Consider the following 26,463-nt stretch of genomic DNA (forward strand, 5'->3'; position numbering starts at 1 on the left):
ACGCCGCGCAGTGTGTGATGTAGATAACTTAACTGGGTTAGTTAGAGCATTAGCTGCACACAGTCCTACAGTCCTACAGTCCCAGGACACAGTCTGTTGTTTATGTCCATTACGTGCTGAAGCCGCCTCACTACCTGCCTGGTGCTCAGCCAATCGGGAGCGCCGTAGACGTCTTGCGTCATCACGTGGTAGAATGGGTGGCTTGATTCGTTGTCCGGACCCAGCCGGCTGCTCCTTTTTCTCCTGGAGCCTTGTATGTCGTGAGGCTTTGAAAAGCTTGTTGGCTGGTGTGATAATGTGCAATCGTCCCTTTCAAGGCAGCGTGCACTACAATGTGAAATAAAATCTTAGTAGCCTAAGTTTTAATGGTGATTTTAGGGCAATTCCTGTCACATTTCGTTTCATGTTACGGAGGGAATAATTATCGTGTTTAAGAAGTTATCACAACGCCATGATCTCATAAGTAGTATTGTTTTTGTAACTAATTGAGACTGACTGAAATGTCTGTCAGTTTGAAACAAAACTGCATTCTGATAAACACAATGTTAGTGATTTTTGAAGGATTTTTTTAAATAAAGGAACAGCATTTGTGAAATTTGGAAAACTGTGTCCATAAAGTGTGTCAACAGAGAATGTCAATTTGACAATGCGTTCACGAAAAATAAATCTGTAGTCAGTTGTATTAACATTACAACCAAGCGACAAAAAAATGTATATATATTTCTTGTGTGTTTAATATAGAGTCCTGATACAAGGGACATGAACAGTTGGACATGCTGGGTGTGTTACTGTTTATCTCCATTGTTACACTGTGCATTAATGTCTTTACAGCTGCTGCCGTTTTTGGCAACTTGCCATCCTCTATGCCTCTAAGCTTAACAGAGATCATGTGACAGGTTTACCAAACCCAGAATGAACACACTCTGCAGTTAATGGAAAGGGACCGTTGATATCATTTTCTGCCAAAATGCTTCATATCTTGGTCAGTGTAAATCCAAGATCCAAATAATACTTAGGTGTGCTTGGTTAGTACAGTTTACTGTATAGTACTATTTTTTGTGTATATTCTAAATAGTGCAAATAGAGAAAAAGTCAACTAAAGGTATTGTGTGCCTACCAGCTGAAATATTCTGACAGACATTCCACTTGGTAAAATGCTCTGCACATAATTTAAAGTTAATCGGATAGGCCTGACTTATTTAATGTATGAGTGCCTAGGGTTTTTTTAAAATAATGATTCATTATAAGCCAATGTGTAAAATAAAGTATGTCAGGAGACTAAAATAAGAGAATAATTCATATTGCAATCCAGGGATTGCAATGTCAAAGATGTTGCCTGGAATAGTAAAAAAAACCATCCAATTTGATGAAGCAGAGATTGACAGTACAACAAAACTGTACATATATTTTAAAGATCTTTTTTTTTTTTTCAATGCCATTTCTTCCTTGGTCCATTTTAACACCACCTCATTACCCCGAAGCCTTGGCTTACCAAATGTCAGCAACATAATGTACTAAAGTTGTCACTAGGCTTTGGTTACAGAGTGTACAACCATTTGACCAACAGAGGGCTCTTTTTGACCACAGACAGACGTCAGTTCGGTTTTTACCACAGACAAAAAGGGAGAACAAAGATTACAATGGTACAACAAAGTACAATGGATATCTGCCCATGTAAGACATTCAGTATTTATTAAGGCATAATATACTTTAAAACTCCATATAGTTTTCATTGCAGGGTCCTATTGAGTCCTAGTGACTCTTACCTCTCACAGTTTAACCTCTTAACAAAATGCTAACCCCATGCATTTTATACTTTGTATTTATTTAGAAGTTAATCTCACTAAAAATGTTACATTTTCAAATGTTATTGTGTGAGTGATAGGAATGGCGACCTTGTAAGTCCAAAAAGGATGCCTGAATTTTGTTCCTTGGAGAGGTCAGCCTCAGCTATCTTCCTATCCATTTCTATTCTGTGACTGTTGATCTTTAATGTAACAGAAAAAAGTGAATTACCAAAATATTACTATAAAACTTCTGCAGAACCGTGTCCTGCTCCGTTTCCAAACTACGCTTCACCTTCCTTTGCTAGTGTTGATCCCAATTCACAAATTTACAGACTTTATTGATTTTATGGCGTCCGTGACAGTGCTTTTATTGGAGACTTATAGATTTCAGCATCAAAGAAATTATCCGCCACCTATGCTTTGTTTTGTTGCCTTCTTGTCTTGTGTCTTCTTGGTTGCTTTCTTTCACTCTCTTCTGTCTGTCATCACTCACACATCACGCACTCCTGGCCCCCAGCCTGCCGCTCTCTCTCTTTCATTTTCTCAAAATGTAACTCCATTTTGTCCCATCAGATTATTTCGCCTCAGATGTGAAATGTGTTTCCCAGCTTCTCCACTGTGTCAGGAATAGTCTAGCTGTAACTGTAGCTAGTTTTATAAATAGGCCCTGGCCAAAGTTCAGCATGCGACACAGTCTGTCTCAAGACGTTTCTGAGTGCATATGGAGAAAGATCTTAGTGAGGGACTTCAGTACTGTCTCAAGTGCGACTAGAAGGATTTTAGAATGTAAAACAGCCATATACTGTAGATATCCATGTCCACTGCAACCTTGAATTTAAAATTGGTGTAAAATGTTGGAGTCTAAAATGCCGTCTAAAATATGTTTTATTATTCAGCAACTATGCCATTGTGATATGGACGGAATTATAGTGAGCAGCCTTGTTGCAGCGTGGTTCTTCAACCATATTGTTGCCTATTCTGTAGAGCTAAAAACGCTACTTGTAAATGTTTGGCACGGCCCACCATAACATCACCATGGCCCGATTCTTTGCATTGTTTGAATCAGCTAGTATACTTGAATAGCAGTTGTTTAACATCAGTTGTTGAGATAACAGAAACCAGCAATTGGGCTAACATGGACTTTACTAAAAACTGTAATGGGTAAACTCTGTTAGTCAAACTGCTTCTAGTGGCCCTGAGTCTTGAAGGATACTGGTTATATATAGGTAGCTCTCTCCTTATAAGGCCTTAGGGAGAGGCAGGTGGGGGTTGAATGGAGACGGGTGGTGGTTTTGTTGGCCTGGTACTTCGTTTAGGCTGACTCCCTGTGGATTCAGGCTGACAACCGAAGTCGCTGCAAAAGAAGTCTCAAGGGGTAAGAAAAACCACAATTTTATTATCTTTCTGTTGCGATCGCTTCCGGATTGTCAGATTTTTAATCTACTTTTGTTTCAAAGTGAAAGTGTAGCAGGTGGGATCAGTGGGATGGAGAAATAGAGAGCAGTTAGGGTATGGCCAAGAGATGTTGCATGGCCCCTAACCAGAGCTGATAATACTTAAAGTGATGAATGATAGGATATATGAATTATGAAGGCTGTCAACTGAATTTAAATAAATGAGTTAACCACTGTTTTGAGGATAATAACATAACATAATTACCTTGTTATGATAGGACAGATAGACAGCAGGTTGCTCTGTGTGTTTATTATAGTAAGACTAATTGGTTAAATGGGCTCCCACTAGACAGTCAAATTTGTTTTGGACATTTGGGTCTGTTGTGTCAGTGGACAAATTGCTGGTGTGTAGTTCTGGAACGCATAATGTGTTGATCTTCTCATTTTAAATGAACAAACTTACAATTAAAACCATTAATGTGTCATTGTATTACCATTGTCAGTAGTTAGCACACAGACAAGTTTTTGGATCCAAATAGCAACTGTTTATGATAGAATTGCAGAATTTTAGAGGTTTGTACGTTTATGGTTGAGAATTTTAGAGGTTTACTGTTACAGACGGAGAGGGTCAGGTGTCATTTGGCAGGCATTTGTGCTGTTACAGTATTGGCCGGACTGACAGAGGCAGAGGACAGCCACTGGGGCGTAGGACTGATGGGACTAGAATATGACGTGCATGCAGTGACCACTTGCCTGTGGCCACTGGCAGTTGGGTTTAATGCTTTAATGCTCTTAGGAAGCATGATGTCTTCCCACGTCTGTTTGATTTTGTGACATCAGCTGTAGAAGGTGCTATATAACTAAACTAACTGCCAGTTGTTTATAACTAAACAACTGGCACCTTGATTTGAGTGATTTTAGTGGTACATCTCTGTGACACTGATGAACAAGCTGGTTCAGTAGGGTGAATTGTGTCTAACCACAGAAATTTTTTTTCGTGACAAGTAAATCATTTGGAGCTTTCCACTGCACAACGACATGATTCAAGCTGTAATTTCATTATTGACTTCTCAAGGTCAGAGGTCAGGAATTAGGGCATTATGGTCTTATCTATTCGGTTGACTGGCTGTGTGCAGTTTTGGGGCGTTTCAGGTGAGTCAAACATGGGATTCAGAGATGTGAAAATGGGAGTGTCTTTGCCAGTGGAGCACGTCTTAGTAGCTTTTAGGGTGAGGATGGGGAGGGAGAGTCGCTTTATGTTTCATCTGACCTTATTTTTGGTCTCTAAGAACTTGGGTGATGTAAGGCAATTATGTTCCAACGCCACTCTGTGTGCATGATGTAAGACAAAGTTATGCTCCTGCCTTGGTGTGTACTGTAAACATGTCAGGCATACAGTGAATAAGAAAATGAGTAGAAATTACTTGGAAAGTGAGTCATTACCTGAAAGTAAAAACACACACAAACAATTTCCTCGAATAAAAGCTCTACTGTTAAACTATGAATACAGACAAATTCATGCTGCATTCACATGGATTCAGGCAATATCTTCCTTGACTGTATTTCGTACAAAGTAAAGGCAGTGCATTTAACATCCATGAAAGAAAGAAGATGCACATTCACAAATGGTTGATAGGTGAGAATCCCCAAAGAAAACTTTTTTTTGAGTTGAGTAGCTGTTGTAGTTGAGAAGTTTTTATTAGACTGCTGCAGCAGTGAGCAATGAGCTAGCTAAATTTTTTGAAGGCACATTTGAGGAAACAGTGATACGTGTGTGGCATTCTTTCTTTCTTTAATTTTTTTGTATTTGTGGTAACATCATTAGTGTTGGATTCATGCCATGTTATATCTCAGTTCTGTTCAGCTAGTCAAGGTTATGGCATGTGCATAATAGACACTTGTGATGACAAGAGCTGTATTTTGCAGAGCTCACACTAAGTAACTGTCCTTTCATGTTTCATTCAGTATCGTTTTATTCACTCTTTAAAGTGGAAAATATTCACAGTTGACAACTGTTTAATAAATATATGACTGCTTGTGCTGAATTAGGGGTTGTCAAATTGATGGACATGGTCTGAATCAGCTGTACTGTCAGTTGGTGTTCATATACAGTACTGGTCTATGAATAGTTTACACCCATGCCTTTTGTTTACGTATGTGTACACATGTGTTTCTGCATTGCTGGTGTCTTTAAATCAATATAATGTCACCTTGTCATTCCTAAAGCAGACAGTAATGCTGCTGTGTTTGTGTGTGTGAGACATTGTTTCCAAACTCTCATGTGTCCAAATTCCAGGAGGGTTTTGCAGGGGGCGAGGCAGTCAACACAAATATATTATCCACGATTCTTACTACTCATTGTTGCAAAGCACCAAATCATTAATGAGAAAGACAGGACTGTACTTTTCGGTATAGTTAACCATCTATTTCCTTCTTTACATTTGTCTTCATTAATTCCTGAAGTCACTTTGACAGTCCTTAAGGGTTGGTGGCCCTTGGTGTTTGTGTATGACTTGTGAGGTTCTACTGTACTTTGTTAACATGTCAGTCTGTGTGTGTGTGTTGCTGGTCCAACAGGTCGGTATCTACGGTGTCACCATGTCAGTGTGGATGAAACGTGGGAATTACAACCATGAATACCACCACAAAGATAGCAAATATGTGGTAAAAGAATACAGCAGGTATATGCTGCACTCTAATGCTGTACGCAATTATAACTAAAACATTAAACAGTAGTATTGTAACAGTAGTCAGCTTTGTCTTTGCTAAACCTGAAAATGCATCTTAATAAACTAAATATAACAAAATAACCTATCTTAAAAACACAGACTAGGTTTAAATTAGGAAAGCTTACCTGGTTAACAAGCTAATACCAAGACCAAACTAACCCCACGCTAAAACTGAATTTTTTTCACATGGGATGTCCTAGGCTCATCTTTTAAATCCATATCAGGGCTGATTAAAGCATTTTTTTCAATAGATCAATATTGACGATATTAAGCTGAATCCAACTTGAGCCCATAGTAACTTACAGCTTCCTTACACCCCACTGTTAAAACACTGAAACATTTGCAATGCACTGAAGTGCAAGTGAGTGAACTGCACAGTGTTTTAATGAAGGTCTTACATATTGAGAGTACTCTTCATTGAGCAGATTGAGAAAAACTGCTCAGGATTTGCATTTGAATTAGTTTGTTCTCGTGCTTAAGAGAGGCTGTTAAAACTCTCAAGCAGCAAAAGTCTGATGCTGATGCCTTTTCCTCAGATTAAATACAAAACACAAAAGGAAAGTTTTGATGAATAATGATGAATAACTTGTACTAATTTTAAAATATGTTTCACTGGGAAGCTGAATCATGTTGAAAAGCAAATATTAAGTTTTGATTTAATCAGGATCAAGTAAAAAAAACAGTTTTCACTGTTGTCAATTCTGGATGGGGAAAATCATATTTTCTGTCACATATCACAGCTGTTGTTGCAGTGTGTTTATTTAAGTGTTTGTGTATGTGTTTAGGTGTGTGTGTGTGTGTGTGTGTGTGTGTGTGTGTGTGTGACTTAGGAAGCATACCATCAAGTACTCTGGCTGCTGTGTTTCATGACTATATTTACCACTTAAAAAAAACGTATTCTTGCTGCTGCTTACTTTTCCTGCTTCTCTTTAAATCTTTGCTAATAAGCAGCTAACCAGTGCACACGTTTAACACAGTGTTCAATAATGCAGTAGTACTGATTTTGCTAATATAGAGCTTATTTCCCTAACCAATTTCCTTATCTTTTATTTAAAACTCAAGTAAGTATGAAGCCTTTGTGTGTAATATACAATGAACAATGAATTACTAATAAAATAGGCTACAGGTTAACTATTGTATGTGAAAAATAAAAATTAATCTACAGACTAGATAACACCAAATAACAACTCCATGCAGGCACATTTTAACAACCACACATGATCTTTCCTAGTTGTCTAGGTGACAAAGCATATGGAGTTTGTTTTTCACATTTAACCACTTTCCTCTACAGAGCAGCACATCAAACATTGCATGTTACATGTCTCGGTAATTAGAACAAACCCACAAATCCCAGAGGCTGTGTAAATGGTCGTCATACCCCAACCTGGCATCTACTTGCAACACAAAAACCAAGACATATTTTTGGTCAAGAACGTCCTCATCTTCCTCTCTTAATATGCAACACGCCTCCTCCGACCTTGGTCTCATCACAGTGGTCACAACACCAACTGCTTCATCTGCCGCTGCCATCTTTTCAGGATCACCCTGACTTTCCCTTTGCAGGGCAGTCCCCTCTGTTTTCCGGTGGCAGTGATGGAATGACTTCAGGCCTGAAGGCTTTCTGGACAACAGTGATGAAAGACACAGACGCAGAGCTTCCCACTGCTGGCTGTGTCTTTGCTTCTGACAATCTCCAGCTCCCAGGCAACAGGCCTGTTGCCAGCCCTGCAGCAGCCTCTCGGGGGTTGGGCCTTCAGTGGCATAGCCTGCTGAGAATGGGATTTGGCAATGCGCAAAACATATGTATAGCAGCAAGAAAACATCCAATGAATCAATGTTGTGCAGGCATACCATTATAACCACATCTAAAGCTAATGATTCTGAGGCACAAGAAACTTTGGGTAACTCTCTAAGTCACAAATTACAGTCACCACACTACCGTTTGTGGTGCAAACCTTCTACAAGCTCAGATGATCGTGTCTTGAACACAGATGTTGAAGGTGAAGTCCTACAATGCACCGTCTTACAAAAGCTTCTCTTTGTGGTGCTCAAGGCTTTCTAAGGTCAGGTTTAGTCAAGGAGACTTTACTTTTCTGTCTCTACTACGGAGAGTTCTTGGAAAGTGTCCTGCATACTTTGCATGAACTGGGTTCACACCCTTTTGTTTTATGTTGGTGTCATGGCAAGGATTAAAATGGACTTTACTCTGAAGTTTTAAATGCCTGTCAGAAGGAAAAATACCTATTTGAAAAATAACAAATGTAATTTTATTTAATGTAATTTTAATACAGTAACCACAAACACAACCTCTTCTTAAACCCACCAACTTCTTAAGTCTTCATGAATGCCCGGTTGGGGTACAACAGCCCATGTTCCAGCAAGTACTAGGTGGGATTAATGGATCAGTACTGATTGACTTTACTGATCATTTCACAAAGAACTACCGTCATAGAACTAGGCATGTAATGGATATCCTTGGATATGAATGGATATCTTTTTAACTTTCATTTACAAGTAGTTTCATAGTTTTAAAAAATGGCAAGAAACAATGTGGAATCCGATTACACGGCCTGTCAATCACTGGCAACACAGACTGCATACAGCCTGTTGCACATATCTGAGAGACAAAACAAACACACAGTACAACAGCAAGCAAGCAGCACCAAACACCCTCAATAGCACAAGGCATTTTTCACACACATGATTATTATTGCTTTGAAACCAGTGCTGAGAGATGAACTCTTAAATGCAGCTAATGTCTTCTTACATATTTTTAACAAATGTTACGTAGTGTTACAGTATAAACATACTAAGTAGGTACATGTTCAAAATCACATATAATCACATGTTAGCAAAACTGACTCAGTGTTTGTCTTTAGCTCTGAGGCGATGGAGGAAAGATATGAGCACAAAACACGTGTTCACGTCCAGGAAATGGTAAGAATCTATTAACCTTTCCAATCCAGACTTGCATATAAACATTGCGTGAAAATTATGTGTAATTATCTGTACCTGAGCTCATATTGACACAGTGGCAGTTGAACCACATTGTTTTGGAAATGTTTATGTGTGGAGTTTATTAATGTCAGTGCGTTATAATATGGCGATGTGGAGATGTGAGTGAGTAAGGAGTGTATATTACTTATGTGCTTATTATGCATTGCTATTCCTGATTCCTTGTCCAGATAAGTGCAAAGATGTTGGACAAATATGTGCGTGAGGGGCCTATGATCAGGGGACCAAAGTTCCTGGCCAGACTCAGATCCCACACCGTGTTTGAACACACTCCGGTCAAACTCTTCTGTACTGTCGATGGCTTCCCCATGCCTATTGTAAAATGGTGAGTCTTTTAATATGGTAATCTAATACTAAAGCTGAGTCTATGAAATAATTTTTCTCTTCTTATTTCAGATATGATAGTAATATGATAGTAGATCTTAGTGGTGATGTTGAGAAAAAAAAGTCTATTACGGTTCTACGTCTTGATGCTGGTGAGCTGTAATTTTCTTCCATTTTAGGTATAAAGATGATGTGATTCTGGACGTGTCCTCTGGAAAGTACCTGGTCGAAGCTAAAGGTGGAGTCCATTCTCTGGAGATCCCAAGGTACAGTGTGTGTATATATGTGTCTTATGTGACTGTAGGGAGCTTTGTAAAGTCAGAATTAAACATGTTTGCTGACTGCAGGGAGCAGGAATAATTTGTGGCAGCACAAGGTACTGTCAAAGGTAGCAAGAAATGCATTTAATGTTGGCTTTAAGGATAGAATGAATGTTGGTGAGTAACTGTTTGTGTACAATGATTTCCCCTGGTTGTCTTTAATATTGTCATCATGACACTTGCCCTCATGGGCCACTGACTGGTTAATCATTGATCCCTAGACTACATGTTAAACCACCTTGTCAGTCCCACTGGGATGGCCACACAAAGTCAGACTAGAGTAATAACGTCAGCCGACTGACTGTGTAGGTAGGCTGTGTGCTTAAAGATATGGAGGGGGGATGCATATCCCGCTCTCCCTCCAGTCTTAGGAAGCTCAGCTGTTCGACTGCTGACCTCAGTGGTACGTGATACTCCAGGACTCTTCAAGTCATCACTCTCTCTTTGGATCTAGTCACCTTTAGCTCCTTCTGTCTGTTACTTACACACAGAATAGCCAACAGCCATTACTCTCGTAGAAAAATTAACACCATCACTCTCCTAAAATTCACAAGACTGTTAGATATAGTAGATTACCATTAACACTGAATTCTGTGTGTTTTAAGTGAACAAAGTAGCAGAATGGACAAAATGATTGCTACCATCAAAGGCTTAGGATGGTATCACAATTTTGAAAAATAAGCTAACTTAGAAGACTGTAGAGGAATCTGCTTTGAATTGCAAATTACCAGTTACATGTCGTAATTTTAAGCCAGGCTCATGACAGAGGGAGGAATGCAGAATCCCTACCCCCCCCCCACCCTCTCATTTCTTACACCATGATATTTCTGTACGCTCCCTCCTATCATCCCCTACAAAGACACACACACACACAGACACACACACTTTTGCAGCAGTGCAAACATTTCTGTGCATTACAAGGATTTACTGAATGCTATTATGATCCAAAATAAGAATACATTTGCTGCTCTCCCTCGGCTCCCTGCTGGAACTCACTGCACTTACTTCCGGCAGTAATGTCAAAGTCATCTGCTCTTCATCGCCTTTGCATTCTGTACAGGCTGAAATTCCCATGCTAAATGATACTGGTGTAATATGAGAGTTGGTGAGAAGAGCGTCAGGGTGAGAGAGAAATAAAGAAGATGAAGAGACTGAAAGATAAAGAGATAATTAAAGAAGTGAGAGGCTGAGAGGTTGAGGTTAGTCCTTAACACAAGAATGCATGACATGCAATAATAGTGACACCAAAACGTGGCTTTGACCTCACTAGCAGCCCTTGTGTGCCTCTTACACTTTCTTTCTAAATCTCTCCCACATGCACCTTAGCCAGCAACTTTTTTTTTCTATGACGGCACCATCTGAGAGCAGATTGTTTAAATCAGTAGCTTCTGCATCTTGTTTGCTTGGGGCTAGCTAAGATTGTCGAACATCTGTGGCTCTAGAGCGAACACAACATCTCATGTAAATATGATTTAGAGCATTCCAATAACAAGAGACACAGAAGGGGATGCTTTACATCTTGCAACTTGATCACACCATGAATTTTGCAGCAGCCAATTTTATTGTAAATTAGGCATTTTTGTTAAAATGTCCTGCAAATTGAACCAATGCTGACTGAAAAGAACTGTCATCTATTCACAAAGAAGAGCAGATTAATGTTACAGCTCTGTTGCACTGTCTACAAGTAATATGTCTAATTAATTGCCAAGTATTGTCCAAGCATCACTTACAGTAATCTCTCTAGAATACGTATGTCAAGTAGGGTCAGACTAGACACTAGAGCAGGAGCACTGCGAGTTAAAACCAATACCTCCATGTGAGAAATGGACCCAGCAATGTTGCAGCTTTCACTGTATGTGTGAACAGGGCTTCGCACAATCTTTACTGTGCCGGCTCAGCTGCTCATTCGATGCAATACTTTCATACATAAATTGTAAAAGCAAATCCCACTAGGATATCGTGTACGTCTAATATGTAGGCATTTTCCATGTTTTTATAGATCACTGTAAACATCCCTGGCTTGATATAAGGCAGTGAAGAACCTTGTTAGGATAATCCATGGTCTCAGTCACACATATGTTGGCTATTTAAAGAAATATTCTTTTGATTAAATACAATGAGAGTCTGTGAGAACTCCCAATACGTATATTTAAGGTATACTTAACGTTTGTTTTATTATGTGTGTATATTTAGATGCTCAACTGATGATACCGCCCAGTACACTGTGGTGGCTGGTAACAACCATGGACAGGCCTCTAGTCAGGCCTCCATCATTGTCAAGAGTAAGTCCTTCTATCCGATTGTCTTGTTTCTGATGTTGCAGTTTTTATCATACATTTACATGAGAACATGTCAAGTCCTTGCACTACCAATTGCAAGAGGATATCAGTGGGTTCTATAAATGCCTTGAAAGAGTGGGGATGTTTTAAGGCAGAGCTTCACCCTTAACTCAAGATTAGCCATTAGCTAAGATCTAAACTACTTTACTAATAATACATTTATTATCTTTATTTGCAGGACTCTGCAACTCTGACAGAGCTAAAGCTGTGTTTTGTTACTTAATATCAATTATATTAATAACATTTCTAACATCTCTGTTCAGTTAATAATAACTGAAGTTTCATAAACAAACCATTTGTCATTATATTTAGCTGAGGCACTTGGATCCATACCTGCCCATTTTAGGCCATCAGTTTTCCTTTACTGCTATCCGTTACCATTTTTCTGCTTGTTCAATAATTACTTACTTAATTATTACAACTGACTGCTGCTAATAATGTTTAACTTTTGGTGTGTTTGTTTTTTAATCATGTAGGGTTCAAGCAGGAAGAGGAGTCCTGTCCTTATGCATGGCTGCCTTTCACTGGTAAGCATCATATTTACCTCCAGCTCCATCTAAACATGTCCAGAAATCACAAGATCAGGGAATAAAATATGTCTCCCCTTTCTCTCATCATAGTAGTGTGAAGCAACCACCAGTCCTATTCCCATTGCTCTTATATTCATTGTTTCTTTCTTTCCCCAATTTCTCAGCTGCCATGCTTCCCAAGATCCACTACACTAAAATCAACATCACTTTTCTGGAAAAGTTTGGGCCTGTTTTTGCAACTGAGGGAGAATCTGCATCACTGACTGCTACTATGACCCTGAACCCCAACCTGGCCAACCTGCAGCCTGAGGCACAGTGGTACAGAGATGGTAATTGTTATAAAGTAGCATTTTATGACAAAGTAATTACACTATAATTGCTATTAATATATACTGCCTGCCAAGGTGACTACCAGACCCAATTTAGCCTACATGCAGCCAAAGGCACAGAAATGGAAAAATGGAATGAAATTGTTACGGACACTATTTCTATTGCTAATTAATTATAGTGAAAGTAGTTAAATACACTCTAGCAATATACCCCCAATTCATGAGTGTCTATAGACATTACATAAATGTGCCATGTGCTATAAAAGCAAATTGTTATAAGTTAATCTTTTATATTCTATAATCACTATATGCAATAAAACCACATGTTTAATTCATAGAAACATATTGCAAGGACAAGTTTAAAATGGAGGTTTATAACAATTATGCAGGAGGTGACACTGAATTCAGGATCCCGTCTCATTTCCAGACACGCGTCTGTTTGATTCTAAATGGGTGAAGATTGAAACTGGCAGAGGAGTCACCACCTTGACTCTTCCTAACCTCTTCAAGGATGATGAAGGCCTCTACACACTACGCATGGTCACTAAAGGAGGCACTGCAGAACACAGTGCTTTTGTCTCTGTCTCAGGTGAGACGAGTTGATAACTTGAAATCAAATCATCAGTGATTAAAATTTGAAACTTGAATCATACTGGGTTTTTATTTCATTGTTCAACATAATACTCGCCTGTATTTTTGTGACTGTTTGTTATTTAAATATGTATTACTTACTTATAATGTGATTACTAACATGTCACTGTGTCACTTTGTGTGTAGATGGTCCTCCCCCAGTCCCTGGTGCACCTGGTGCTCCCATGGACATCAAGATCCACGATGCCAATAGAGACTATGTCATTGTGTCATGGAAGCCCCCAAATACCACCACAGAGGGACCAATCCTGGGATACTTTGTGGACAAGTAGGAGTTACTGATATAAACACCATAAATAGATAAACTGACCAACATAAAGACAAACTGATTACTGTAAGTCATCACATAGTGTTTGTTTGATTATCAAGCTACAGCTACAGTATGAGAGTACTCCTTTTTTCTCTTTACTCCTCCATTCATTTTCAGATGTACTCTTATTGGCCCTTTCTGTACCTACATATTTAACCAATAGAAGCTTAAATGCGCTTGGCTCACTAACTTATAGGAGTCTAAACCAAGAATCTTTTATTTGCAATCACTGTTTTCGTATTTCTTGTAACAGAACTACATTTCATATTTTTACCAAGCACCATAAGGGACAGAAAATAATCTCTATGTAGCTCATTTTTGTTGATTCATTTATTACTTGACCACTTCTCAACTGTTACTTACAATGTTGAATCCACTGTATTCTAATGCACTTGCCATTATTGATCACTATAATAATTTACTCAACTACAGCCTCATATTACTGCCTGAAGTTCCAACAGTATTGTTGTGCTCGTCATTTCGAGTTCTATTTCAAGATCTTGTAGGATCTTGTAAAAATCTCTTCTGCAAACCAAACCTCTACTACTTCAGAACATAAAATTATTATGTGTTATGACATGATGATGGTGGCGTCTTATATAACTTATGGTCTCTTTTTGAGCCATAACAGCATGATACCTGTCAAAAATCTAACACAATATTTTATTAATGTAAACCTAGGTATATAATAAGGTTTTCTTTGTGCTTTCTGGAAACTTTCCTGAACTACTTTTCTTGTCTCTTTTGATCTTAATTTTGTAGATGTGAGGTTGGAACTGAAAACTGGACCCAGTGCAATGATCACCCCATTAAGATATGTAAATACCCAGTGTCTGGGCTGTTTGAAGGACACTCCTTCTACTTCAGAGTCAGAGCAGTGAACTCGCACGGAATCAGCAAACCATCCCGCATGTCTGATCCTATTGCTGCACTGGACCCCACTGAGTTTGCGAAGCTCCATGGTGGGTTTAACTGGATTAGTACAGAGAAATGTCACCCCTACCTTTTATATTACAGAATTTGAAGATTTGAAATGCGTCCCACCCGTAGTTGCTGATGAATGCCAAATGTCACTGCTATTTTGAATGGAATATACACATGACATGATCATATAGAATATAATGGTTATTTTGATACTTTCTTTTATTGACTGGACTCAAACACAGTTCAATAGCCAATTCATGAATGTTTCCACGTTATTCAGTACTAAAACAAATCTTTGGCACGCATACTGCAGAAGTCATTGCGTGTCTGATCATTTTGCTTCACTGACCAAACTACTTTATTGGACTCTGCTACATGTAAGGGTCATCGTACAAAGTTTGGTTTATGTTTGAATGATGTGGCCTTCTTTTGTCAGAGCAGTTGTCCTTCTGTCACCGTTGATCAAAAACTGACATATATATATGATGATATAATGTGATGATGGATAATATTTGATCCCAGTGTGCTTATTTGATACATTTCAAGAACCACAAAACAACATTTATCTAAATCTCTAGCTAAACAAAAACATTTTACCAAATAAACAAGTACTAGAACTTCAGCGTGGACATAATTGGTGATAATGTTGGTTTTTCCTTCCTGTAGCCAAAAAACTTGGAGGAAAACTAGATGTTGTGTCTTACCATGATGAAGTGGAAGGTGAGTTGTTACTAAAATGAATATATATCTATTTCTTCTATTGTGTATAATATCTATAATGTACTTCTAGTATATTACTGTACACAGTTGCAGGACAACAGTATATGTCTCAAAGTGTAAGTGTGTATGTGTATTTAATCACCTCTGTGTGTTTGTGTGTAGCTGAGGGAAAGCCTCCAGGTGCTCCATCAGGGATTAATGCCTCAGAAACAGACAGGACATATGTTGTTCTGAGCTGGAAAGCCCCCGCATATTCCAGCAAGGCTCCCATGTGGTACTACATAGAAAAGGTAACAAACAATGTCACCAATGCTGCTTTGCATACTACACTGTACTACTTAGATGCATGCCTTGTCATTGTAAGAATGCACTTTGTTCTATGTTTGAAAGCCCTTCTCTACTCCAGTAAAGCTGCTGTGTGGTTCGACATCATCGGTGTGTGAAAATATTTGTAGTCCTCTCTCTCCTTGGAAGCAAAGGGTGGATAAAAAAAAAACAGGATTACATAATCAGAGGCACATACAATGGTTGGTTGAACAAATAAATTAAATGTGTGAATGACAACAAGACCTTTCCTGTACAATGCTGTATTTGGCCCAACAATATTAATTTCATTTCTATAAATTCTATAAAAGAACCAAGACTGATTTGAATGGTTAGTAAAGATTACAGACTGATATTAGGCAAACTACTCCAGTGACCATACCATCTTCACTTCTGTAGAAGATGATGTTTTCATGCATTATGATTTTTTTTTTGTGCAGGTTTCTGATCAACTGCACTAGATCAGACTATTGGGAAATGACTTAATCTAAAGAGTTAGATTTGTCCAGAGATCTGCAATAAGTCCAGGCTCAAATTTAGCACAGAATATCACTACGTGTATGTGTAGTATCAGTAAGCGTACTTTCTCTCTCTGTCTCTCTCTCCCCACAGTGCCTGGCAGACACTGGTGCATGGCAGCGTGTTAACACTCAGGTTCCTATTCGATCTCCCCGTTACGCCGTATTTGACCTAGCAGAGGGCAAACAATACAAGTTCAGAGTTGTGTCTGCCAATATGTATGGAAACAGCGAGCCATCAGAGCCAACTGGACCTGTCGAGACTCAGGAGCTCAAAGGTCTGTTTCTGTCCAATCCTTTATAGTATTACACAGATGAATAGATTTTATACAGCGGTGGAATGAATCCACACTTATGCTGTTGATTTGTGTAAGATTGCTTATGAATGTAAATGTTTGTCTTCAGGTGTGCCATCTGCTCCCGGTCAGGTGATTTCTACCAGGGAAACAGACACCTCTGTCCTCATCCAGTGGGCTCCTCCAAAGGAACCCAACAATCTGATTGGCTACTATATCGACCAGTGCGTGAAAGGGTCCAAGGACTGGACCTCGGCCAATCACAAACCTCACAAGAGCACCAAGTATGTTTTCAAATCAACAAAAAACATGCTGTATTGCACAAAAATGTGTATTTCTTTGATTACTCATGGGCTTCTGTGGCTTTGTTTCTGCAGGTTTGTGGTTAGTGGTTTGACCAAAGGAGAAACCTATGTGTTCCGTGTCCAGGCTATCAATGAGCTGGGTCTTAGTGATGAATCCCAGGAGTCCGCACCTCTGACTGTTAAGGCTGCCCTCAGTCAGTATTACATTTTTGGTTATTATTATTGATGGTGAAAATGATGATTATCTGCTGCGTACTGGACTGTGATGATCATTTTGATTAGATTTTTGACATCACTAATATGTCTTATGTTTGTCATTAGTGTTGACCATAATGTTTAATGTATGTTTTTTAATGTTTTGGTTTGTTTGGACTGTAGTGCTTTTAAATGTGGACCCCAGGAAGACTAGTTGTGTTTTAGGGCCCAGCTAATGGGGATCCTAACCAATAAATAAACACATTTTTGTAACTAAAAGTATTGAAATTCAGTACTGCCTTTTCAGCCAACCCCTCTTCTCCCTACGACGTCGCACTACTGAACTGTGACGGCCATTCAATGGTTCTTAACTGGAAAAAGCCTCTTCACACTGGAGGAGCAAAGATCAAGGAGTATTACGTGGACAAAAGACGCAGCGGAACAACCATGTGGAGGGAAGTTCACATCCCACCACTCACAGAAAGACTTTATAAGGTACAATAACGTCTGTCAAGCTCACCTTAAAACAAACGGAAGAAGAACCTACAATTTTGGCATGAAGTGTATCCAAGCACTTCAGTTAATTGTTATTTGATGTCACAACAAAGCTTAAGTCACATACCTTTGTTTTAAGTATGATTTGGTTTGGTTTTCCACATTCTAAAATAAATATCTGGGTCCATAAGGATCTCTGAATAAGCAACTTTTTAACCAAGCACTCATTTACTTTAACTATCGGCTATTTCACAGTGGTTGTTTTGTATCGGCTTGTGTAAGTTTGGAAAGCAGCTTGCCCAGTTTGTTAAAGATAATGATGATTGGCATTTTATTAACCATGGTAACTGTTTTATTGACAGGTGGAGGGCTTGACAGAGGGAGCAGTCTATCAGTTCCATGTGTATGCAGCCAACCTGGCTGGCCTTGGAACAGCTTCCAAACAATCAGCTGATTTCACCTGTGAGGCCTGGACTATGCCAGAGCCTGGTTAGTGAACCTCTTCTAACCGACTCACTGGCAAACTTTGAAACTTGCCTAAAAAACATGAAGCCTATACAAGTTAATGGCAATCATGCTTATTTAAACTAATAAGCCTTGAGAATTAGGAGAAAGAGACTGAATGTGGTCACACATTGGTGGATTTTTACACAAATACAAATTATATGTAATATTTTATTCTGTGTGTCTTCAGGTCCTGCCTATAACCTGACTTTCACTGAAGTGAGAGATAATTCATTGGTGGTTGAGTGGCAAAAGCCTGTCTATGCTGGTTCTGGACCAATTACAGGCTATCATGTTGAGTACGCTAAGAAGGGCACTTCTGAGTGGACCACAGCCAATCAGACGGCTGTCAGTCATCGTTTCCACAAGGTGAGATATAACCAAAACATACTGAGAACATCTGTAATATTATTTATGGTTAATTTCTTTTTGGGTTATGTTAGGGTTAAGTATGATTATCTGAAATATTTTCATATGTGCTATTTGAAGTTAAAAACGTGTTTAATTGATTAAGAAATCAAAAAAAAATTCTCAGTTGTGAATGACAATGACAGTAAAGTTACTAGTTTTTAGATTTTGGGACTGCTGGTCAGCCAAAACAAGCAGTTTGAATACCTCAGTTTGGGCTTTTGGAAATTGTGATATATTGTGATGTGGCATATTTTCACTTCAATCAAGAAAATCATTGACAGATTAATCAATAATGAAAGTAATCATAAAGGTATGCCATAAATTCTTGTTTTCTTTTTTCAGCAGACATTGGTCACAAAGTGTAAAACAGCTTATGGCATGGCAAAAACTAACACACACCTTTACTGTAGAAAATGTTATTGTTGCGGAACTGGTGTTTTGTGTCAGCATTGCTGAAACAAGTTACAATTATTGTTCTACTATTGTACATTGTGCTCCTGATGCTACATTGTATTGCTGCTTGTGTTAATAATTTGATCAGCACTGTGCAAAGCTTTCTATTGGCTCCTGTTTACTATAATATTGTTTACAAACTTCTGTCCTTTACATTTCAGCCTTCATTACCAGCCTAAACTGTTTTATTCACAATGTTGCATAGTACATGCACTGACATTAAACTGTATGATACTGACACCTAGTGGATAAAGTAAAAAGTTACTGGGTGAAATACAGAAGAAAGAAAAAAAAGCTAAGACGGTAGATGGATATGCTTCGAATGAAATGTAGTAGCAATTTGGTGATTTATTTACGTGACACTGGTAAGTCAGTCAAAAAGTCAACATTATATGTATGTGGCAACTGTGTAGTGTGAAGAATATTTAGTGACCTAATAAAACATGGGTTGCAAAACAGTACAGATTAATTATGAGTGAATAAAAATGACATTAATTAATTTATTGCAAAAAATAAAAATTGTTGGCTCTGGGTGCTAGTATATGACAATATATTTTGAATTTATTCGCTGTACTACAGCTGTCTCAGAAACTAAGAAATCTGCAGCGGTTTCTGATGTTGTAGAAAAACATACTGCAACAAAGTTAATGTCACAGTTATGTGTTAATGTCAAATGTCCCCAAACTAATGATTAACACTGGTGCAGAAATCCTCATAGCTCTCTTCTCTTCACTAACACTTCTGTTTGTTTCCTAGGTAACAGGTCTGGAGGCGAACACTAGCTATATTTTCCGAGTACGTGGGGTCAATGCTGCTGGAGTGGGTATGGCCTCAATGCCATCTGACCCAGTGACTGCCAAGGCTGTGGCAGGTAACATTTATTTACAGACAGTAGGAGATTATCATGGCTTTGTTAAGCTGGAATGATGCACTTTGTTTTGAAAGTGCTGGAGGCGAGATGAAAATTGCAAGTGTAGAAGAAAAATCTAATAAAACACAGTGTAATATAAAATCTATGGACAATATTCCTTCATTCCTTCTTTTTTGACTAAAATATGTGCAGTTTAAAAATGCTCACTTTGTGTGTGTTTGCCTGTCTCTGTGTATTCAAGGTTTCCAGGAGGTATCCTGTGGTGTGGATGAGAAGTCGGGTGACATTGTTATGTCATTCGAGTCGTGCCAAACAAACGAGGGCTCTCAGTTTATCTGGAAGAAAGATTATAAAGAAATCACAGATTTCTCCAAAGGAGTGGTGATTAAGACCGAAGGCAGCCAGTAAGACCACACACACACAAAAATATTTGGTGTACACATGCAAACAAAAAAATGCATTTTGAAATCTTGAGTATGCATCATCTCTCTGTCTTTATGTCTGTGTCTGCATTGTAGTTCTAAGCTGATCTTTAAGAATGCAGATAAAGAGGACTTCGGGACATATTCTGTTTCTGTCACCAACACAGAGGGAGTGTCATCCAGCTATAAGATCTCTGCTGAAGGTAGGATTTTACTCTGGCTTTCTAAATGTACAGAAACTGAAAAATTATATCTACAACCTAAACTACTGAAAATCATTTGAGTTACAGTTATTCACAGCCCCAGACTGACAGATTATTTATTCCTGTTGACATACTGTAATTTGAATTGTTGCCATTATTCATAATCTCATCAGCATTTACATTGCATTAAATATTATTTCCTCCATCTGTTAAAATAGTGCAAGCAAATATATTTCATGCTTTGATCATGAAAATGTGTACAGCTGTACTGCAGCATCCAGTTAGACATGTACATCAAAAGTACAGACTTAAGCAAAATTCAAAAGGAAACTATGTATTGAAGAACTGAGGCGCTGTGTGGGATGAAATAAAGATGAAAGTAATGAGACCGTGCTTAAAAAACGATCACACTGGCATGTAGGCAACAAACAATTTCATTAAACATCTGATGAATACTAGCAGAGCACGTTGCTTACAAAATTTCTCTGAGCTTGGGGCAGTTTGTGTGTTTTAAAAACTATGTCATCATGGCAAAGGGCTTCCTGTCAGAAAGTTTCAGAATGTTTTTCTTGCTATTGCACCACTATGGCCATAATATGTTATTCAGTGCACCTTGCAGTGATTGCTTCCCATTTGGCCTACAGTTTCTTCAGCCTAACTTAGAATCATTTCTAAACTCCAAGTATACAACTTTTCATATATTGCGCTTTTATCACAGGTACTTGGGAAGACTCCAGTGATTTAATGTACTAACTCTCAATGCAGTTTGTTTGGGGAGTTTCAGAGTGGACCTTTGGGTCCAGTTCTAGGCTTTAAAGAACACCGAGCCATAATGTATTGTCTTCCCTATGGCTATAGAGGTGTTTGTGCATTTATCTTTTATCTGCCTCTTCCTATTAAACTCAGTTACATTAGTGACTTCTCCAACTCCAGACATGGTACTTGAAGCACCCTGTCAAAGTGCATGATAAAATAATATCTGTGTACAAAGTGTAACATGTATTGTAGCTCCTAGTTTGTGCCCATGGCTGCGTGAAATGAATAAGTTGTCTTTTCACATTTCAGAGTTGGCTAAGATGCTGGCACTCAGCTATGATATCAGACACCCAAGTAAGTACCTCTGGCTGACTCTTTCCATCTTTCATAATCTCTCTCTTTGTCCTTTTTAATCTCTCTTCTCTTACACTTTTTCCTCTGCTGCGTCTTTAATCTGTCTTACCCACTCTCCCTATTTTTTGGTTTCTCCCTTTCACACCTTCATTTTGCTTTGTTCTGACTTGCTTTGAACCTTTCAGATTTCTTTCTTCTTTTAGAAACACATTTCTCTTTTTATTTGATTCAAAAAAGTCTTACCTGCTTTTGCATCACCTGCCTAACCACTATTCACCTATCCTTTTCTTTTGTCTCTTCTCCTTGCCTCTTTTGTTGCTGATAAATTAACACTAGTTTGGTTATGATATTAGTAAATAAGCCCAATAATGTTTTTGAACCCGTAACCTTCCCCTCGTCTCCTCTTCTCTCCTGCAGTCATACCACTGAAATCAGAGTTGGCCTATAAGATTTTGGAGAGAGGCAGAATGAGGTTCTGGCTGCAGGCTGAGGAGATTTCTTCCAATGTCACCTACAAATTCTTTGCCAACAACAAGGAACTGTCTGGAGCTGATGTAAGATACACTGTAGTTTAAAGCATGGACATGGGGAAAGATGGAAAAAATTATTTTCGTGTGTCTGCCCTTGATGTACATTCAGTCAGTCATTCAGTCAGCCGCATGTTACAACATTAAAGCCATAACTACAGGAAATAGGTATCCGTCTAGTCTAAAATCGAGTGCATTATGGCATTTTTACAACAAGTAACTCTATTTTTCTGCAGCCCAACAAGATGGGTCATGACGTCTCTACAGGTATCATTGAGTTCATCATGGACCATTTCACCGAGGAGAATGAGGGGACATTTACCTGCCAGATCACAGATGGAGGAGGCAAAGCACAGAGCTCCCTGGTTCTCATTGGAGATGGTAAGAGAGGCCAGCTCCTCAGCCAGAACACAGCCTATTGAGACATATGCACTATGCATGTCCTTGTGTGTGGGTGGGTGTGTGTGTGTGGCAGTAGACTTACCACATCACTAGCATAAGATACATGATGTAAATGTATTCAGTTGATAAATGTAAAGGTAGGTTTGAAGCAGCTATGTTTTTTTTTTTCATAAATTATGATTCCACTCTCATACAGGGGACCATTAGCTTGCTAATCCACTGAAAAAATCTATAGCAACTACTGGCAACACTTTGATCTTTTAATTATTCTCTGTTTATGTGTATCTGTATGTACACACAGCTTTCAAGGCAGCGCTTGCTGAGGCTGACTACCAGAGGAGAGAGTACATCAGAGTCAAAGAGGGTAAGAAACACAAAACATCATCCACTTTTAAGCTTGTACGAGTTTTACTTAGCCTAAGACCAGAACACCACTAAGTTGCCTGGGAGACAACTAATCTAATCAGTGAGTGTACAAGAAAGAAACAGACCAACATCACTTCAACTGGGAGTTGGAACCTTTAAACTCATAATGGACCCATCTGAAATGGCTCACTACATGACAAAACAAGTCCTGGACTTAGACATTTATAGAACAGCCGCTGTAGGTGTACGAGAATATTCCACTGTGGTATCTTCTATTAGGAATGTTGAAACCACGCTTAACTAATGCACCAGGCAGTTAATGGAGCTCACACACTCATTGTCCACAAGTAATTTGTTTTAAGCTTATGTCCCTTCCTTGGGCTTTTCTCTCCTGCATTTATCCACCACAGGTCCCCACTTCAGTGAGTTCCTGTCACTTCAGGTTGGAGAGGACTGCTCTGTCACTTTGGTCTGCAAGGTAAACACAGCCAAACTCAATAATTATTGAATATTTACACTCTAAACAAATGGGAGGCTGACTTGTGGATAGCTGATGAGCTATTCTATGGAGGCTGAGTGCAGGATGTGCCAATGCTGTGTAATGATAAGGTCCAGATTGAAAATAACCAGAATTACACTGTCAGGATTTTGGCTTGGCTTGGCTTTGTTAGCATGACGTATATAATTAAAACAATTTTAAAATCGAAGTATTGTTCATATCCCTCAAGACAATCTGAAGCTGACATCTGTTTGATCTGTTCGTTTAGCCTAAGTAAGTGCATTCTGAATAAACAAACACAGTAAATTAAGTGGGTAATATGCTTCTTTTCAAGCACCAACCATTTTGCAGAAATAGTACTTACAGAAATAGTCATTTGTAGTTGGTGTCAGTGATTTGTTTGGGTAGAATATATTCTTTAAAAATAACCACAAGCCAACAATCTCTTGAGGGACAGATTTCATTTTGTATCCATGAGATTGGGTGAGAGAAACTACCTAAAGTACAGATGTTGAGGCATCTCTTGGTCTTAATGAACCACCACAGAAACTGAACTTTACACACATCACTGACTTGTTTGGATTTGCATCTTGTAATGAGTTATAAAATATGAGGTGTGCAGCATTAATGACATTGATAACAGGTTTCTATTAGGCAGAAAAGATTTAATGAATCTGTTACACTGTTAAATAGCTCGGGTTGCTATGAAAAGATGAGGTGCAACTCATCTAAAACCCAGGACTAATAAATCTTTTAGATACAGATTTATGCAGTTTTTGGGCTGGGTCGATCTGAATTGGTGCCACTGGGATTCGATAATCTACTATATACATAGAATACAAAAAAAGAAGCTTGTTAATTGTTTTAATAATATTTTTAAATATGTTTTTATTTGCAGGTTGCTAACTTGAAGAAGGAATCAGTGTTCCACTGGTATAAAGAAGACACAGAGATCATCCCTGATGTGAAACCTGACCTGGGATCAGGAGTCTGTAAACTGCCAATTAAACTGGTAATTGCAATTTGGTCATTTTAATCTAAATGCTATTAAACAATGTACAAGACTATTATTTCTAAGCCTGGTTATATATGTACGTATATATGTATGTAGCAGGATATGGTGTATTGCTGTGTCTATACTAAGTCAATGGATGCAACATTGTGTTCAGTGATTTGGTTTGGTACAAAATGCAAAAATGTGTTCAGATTTAGAATTCAAGAAATCTGTGCTTCCCATGTTCTTCACACTATTGTATGTGTTTCCTATTTCTCCTGCAGTTTTCACTGAAGACAGCAGGAGTTTATAAGGCCACCATCAGTGATGACAGAGGAAAAGATATGAGCCAAATTGACATCTCTGGAAAAGGTAAACATATTTTCCGTACCTAATTTATCTTACTGATAAACTTAATTCAGTAATTCACTGACTTGCTGGCTGGCTGGTTGTCTCAATTGAGCAAGAATAACTGAAACGGCCAATGAAAAATATAAACTGAAAAAAGATTTAAAACAATTTAAATTTTAAAATTAAAAGAAAAATAAAAGAAATAAAAAAGTGGTAGACAGGAAAAAAATATGATCCAAATGTATATACTTTATCTGTACACAGTAAGAAGTCTAGGTACAGACATGGACCTAAAAGGGTACAAAAGCTTTGTCGCTCCAGCTGTACCCTAGCAGGATACAAGCACTGTACCTTTGAATGGTACATATTTGTACCTTCTTTTTTCATGCCTCTAAAAGAACATTTCTATACCCCTAGTTACAAAAATGTACCCATTGGGGTGGGCGACATTCCATTTTGATCCTTTATGTGGCAGAAACATACCCTTATATTCAGAGACAAACATTTGCAATTATTCACCAAACTTTATTTAAAGAAATAACAACTAGCTTACGTCTTTTAACACTTTTTAGCTCCTTTTCATTGTATTGTTTAGCTAGAACTGATTTTGCCAAACCAGTGAGTTCTGTAATGGCCTAAATCCAGTTTTAAACTCTGTAAGCTTCAGCAGTGCCAACTACAAGTGCACTTGCCAGGGGCACATGCCTGGGAAAAAAAAGGCTTGCACGACCCAGCTACGCAGGGGCTCCATAAGGGAGGGTCACAGCATAAAATTAAGTTAAATAAACACAGAATAACGAGTCCCTGTGGAGGAATGCAAAGAATGAGTTAATAGATTGACAATAAAACAGTGATAATACTTAAATAAAAATTGACAGTAATGGTAATGGCTTGTGGAAGCATTTCACTCTGCTACACTGACAATTAGCTACTTGATTAAATAAAGAAAATCCCTCAAATAGATCCATTGTGAAGTTGCCAATACACACTGAAGAAGTACGCCTTGCCCAAACGTCCATGTGGCAAAATTAAAATATTGAATGGAAGTGCTGTAGTTACTTCTTTGCTCATTAAATTATTCCCTGGTCACTCAGACCAATAATTAAAAGGGTAATTTACTAGTAGCCTGTTTTATTTTAAAAAACCCAACTCTCTATTTAAATCAAGATTTTGGGATCACTGATTTGTGAAATATGTACCCCGTTATTTTGATTCTGTACCTTTAAAATTAAACAAAATGTCCACGGTTATCCCCTTAAGGACCTTTTCCATACCTTACGGGTATTTTTCTGACAAATGTACCTTTGGATACAGAAATGATACCCCTATTTCTCTGTGTGTATATGGTAAACTAATGTATTTGTAACACATGCCAACTATGTTTTTCTGACTACTCTTTTAAAATAGTTCTTGCCAACTTGCTCACCTGCTGGCTGTATTTAATCCCGAGAAAAATCATTTTAATGGTCCTGTTAAAGTTTGTGTAACATATTTTAAGCTGGTACTCCGGAGTCCTTCAAGCTTGTACAGTACTCCTGTATGCATTTTAATAGTAGAACTGAGCATTACTGTCCTTTTCAGACCATCTTTTGTCCCCTCTGTCTTAGAGGTTAGTAAGTATTTAATCAGCCCTTGAGGAATAGATTAGCTCACAGATACAGCTCTTCATACCTTTTTGTCATTTATATCTACATTGGGATGCCACCAAAGAACAGAAACATCCAGTTAATTAGTTAATAATGGCCACAGGGATACTGAGTCATAGGGTATGGAGACAACTTCTCTCATATTAACTATAACTCTGTAACTGGGGAGTAGCCAGACTACTACACATGTTTAATTAAA

At 38.3% G+C, this 26,463-nt stretch overlaps 1 protein-coding gene across 2 annotated transcripts in view; it reads left to right on the forward strand.

Annotated features, from left to right (window-relative positions):
* Positions 1–3,010: 3,010 nt before the first annotated feature.
* myom2b (myomesin 2b) overlaps positions 3,011–26,463 on the forward strand; it is a 31,819-nt gene continuing 8,366 nt past the window's right edge. The window contains exons 1-29 of one of the 2 annotated variants that reach the window (XM_035682551.1): positions 3,011–3,162; positions 5,759–5,862; positions 8,790–8,847; positions 9,096–9,250; positions 9,429–9,515; positions 11,763–11,851; positions 12,385–12,435; positions 12,603–12,767; positions 13,195–13,356; positions 13,545–13,686; positions 14,491–14,690; positions 15,319–15,372; positions 15,535–15,662; positions 16,309–16,492; positions 16,620–16,794; positions 16,888–17,009; positions 17,318–17,505; positions 17,868–17,994; positions 18,200–18,378; positions 19,630–19,744; positions 19,986–20,148; positions 20,263–20,369; positions 21,435–21,479; positions 21,897–22,033; positions 22,243–22,387; positions 22,710–22,772; positions 23,185–23,252; positions 24,172–24,285; positions 24,552–24,639. In XM_035682551.1, the coding sequence (XP_035538444.1) occupies positions 5,780–5,862; positions 8,790–8,847; positions 9,096–9,250; positions 9,429–9,515; positions 11,763–11,851; positions 12,385–12,435; positions 12,603–12,767; positions 13,195–13,356; positions 13,545–13,686; positions 14,491–14,690; positions 15,319–15,372; positions 15,535–15,662; positions 16,309–16,492; positions 16,620–16,794; positions 16,888–17,009; positions 17,318–17,505; positions 17,868–17,994; positions 18,200–18,378; positions 19,630–19,744; positions 19,986–20,148; positions 20,263–20,369; positions 21,435–21,479; positions 21,897–22,033; positions 22,243–22,387; positions 22,710–22,772; positions 23,185–23,252; positions 24,172–24,285; positions 24,552–24,639 (3,394 nt within the window). In that variant the 5' untranslated portion in view covers positions 3,011–3,162; positions 5,759–5,779. Of the gene's footprint in view, positions 3,163–5,758; positions 5,863–8,789; positions 8,848–9,095; positions 9,251–9,428; positions 9,516–11,762; positions 11,852–12,384; positions 12,436–12,602; positions 12,768–13,194; positions 13,357–13,544; positions 13,687–14,490; positions 14,691–15,318; positions 15,373–15,534; positions 15,663–16,308; positions 16,493–16,619; positions 16,795–16,887; positions 17,010–17,317; positions 17,506–17,867; positions 17,995–18,199; positions 18,379–19,629; positions 19,745–19,985; positions 20,149–20,262; positions 20,370–21,434; positions 21,480–21,896; positions 22,034–22,242; positions 22,388–22,709; positions 22,773–23,184; positions 23,253–24,171; positions 24,286–24,551; positions 24,640–26,463 lie in introns of those variants that run through there. The other variant, XM_035682552.1, reaches the window with a different exon arrangement.

This window comes from Morone saxatilis, unplaced genomic scaffold (genome assembly GCF_004916995.1).
Source record: "Morone saxatilis isolate NCDOM2014 unplaced genomic scaffold, NCSU_SB_2.0 Contig11, whole genome shotgun sequence".
Lineage (NCBI taxonomy): Eukaryota > Metazoa > Chordata > Actinopteri > Moronidae > Morone > Morone saxatilis.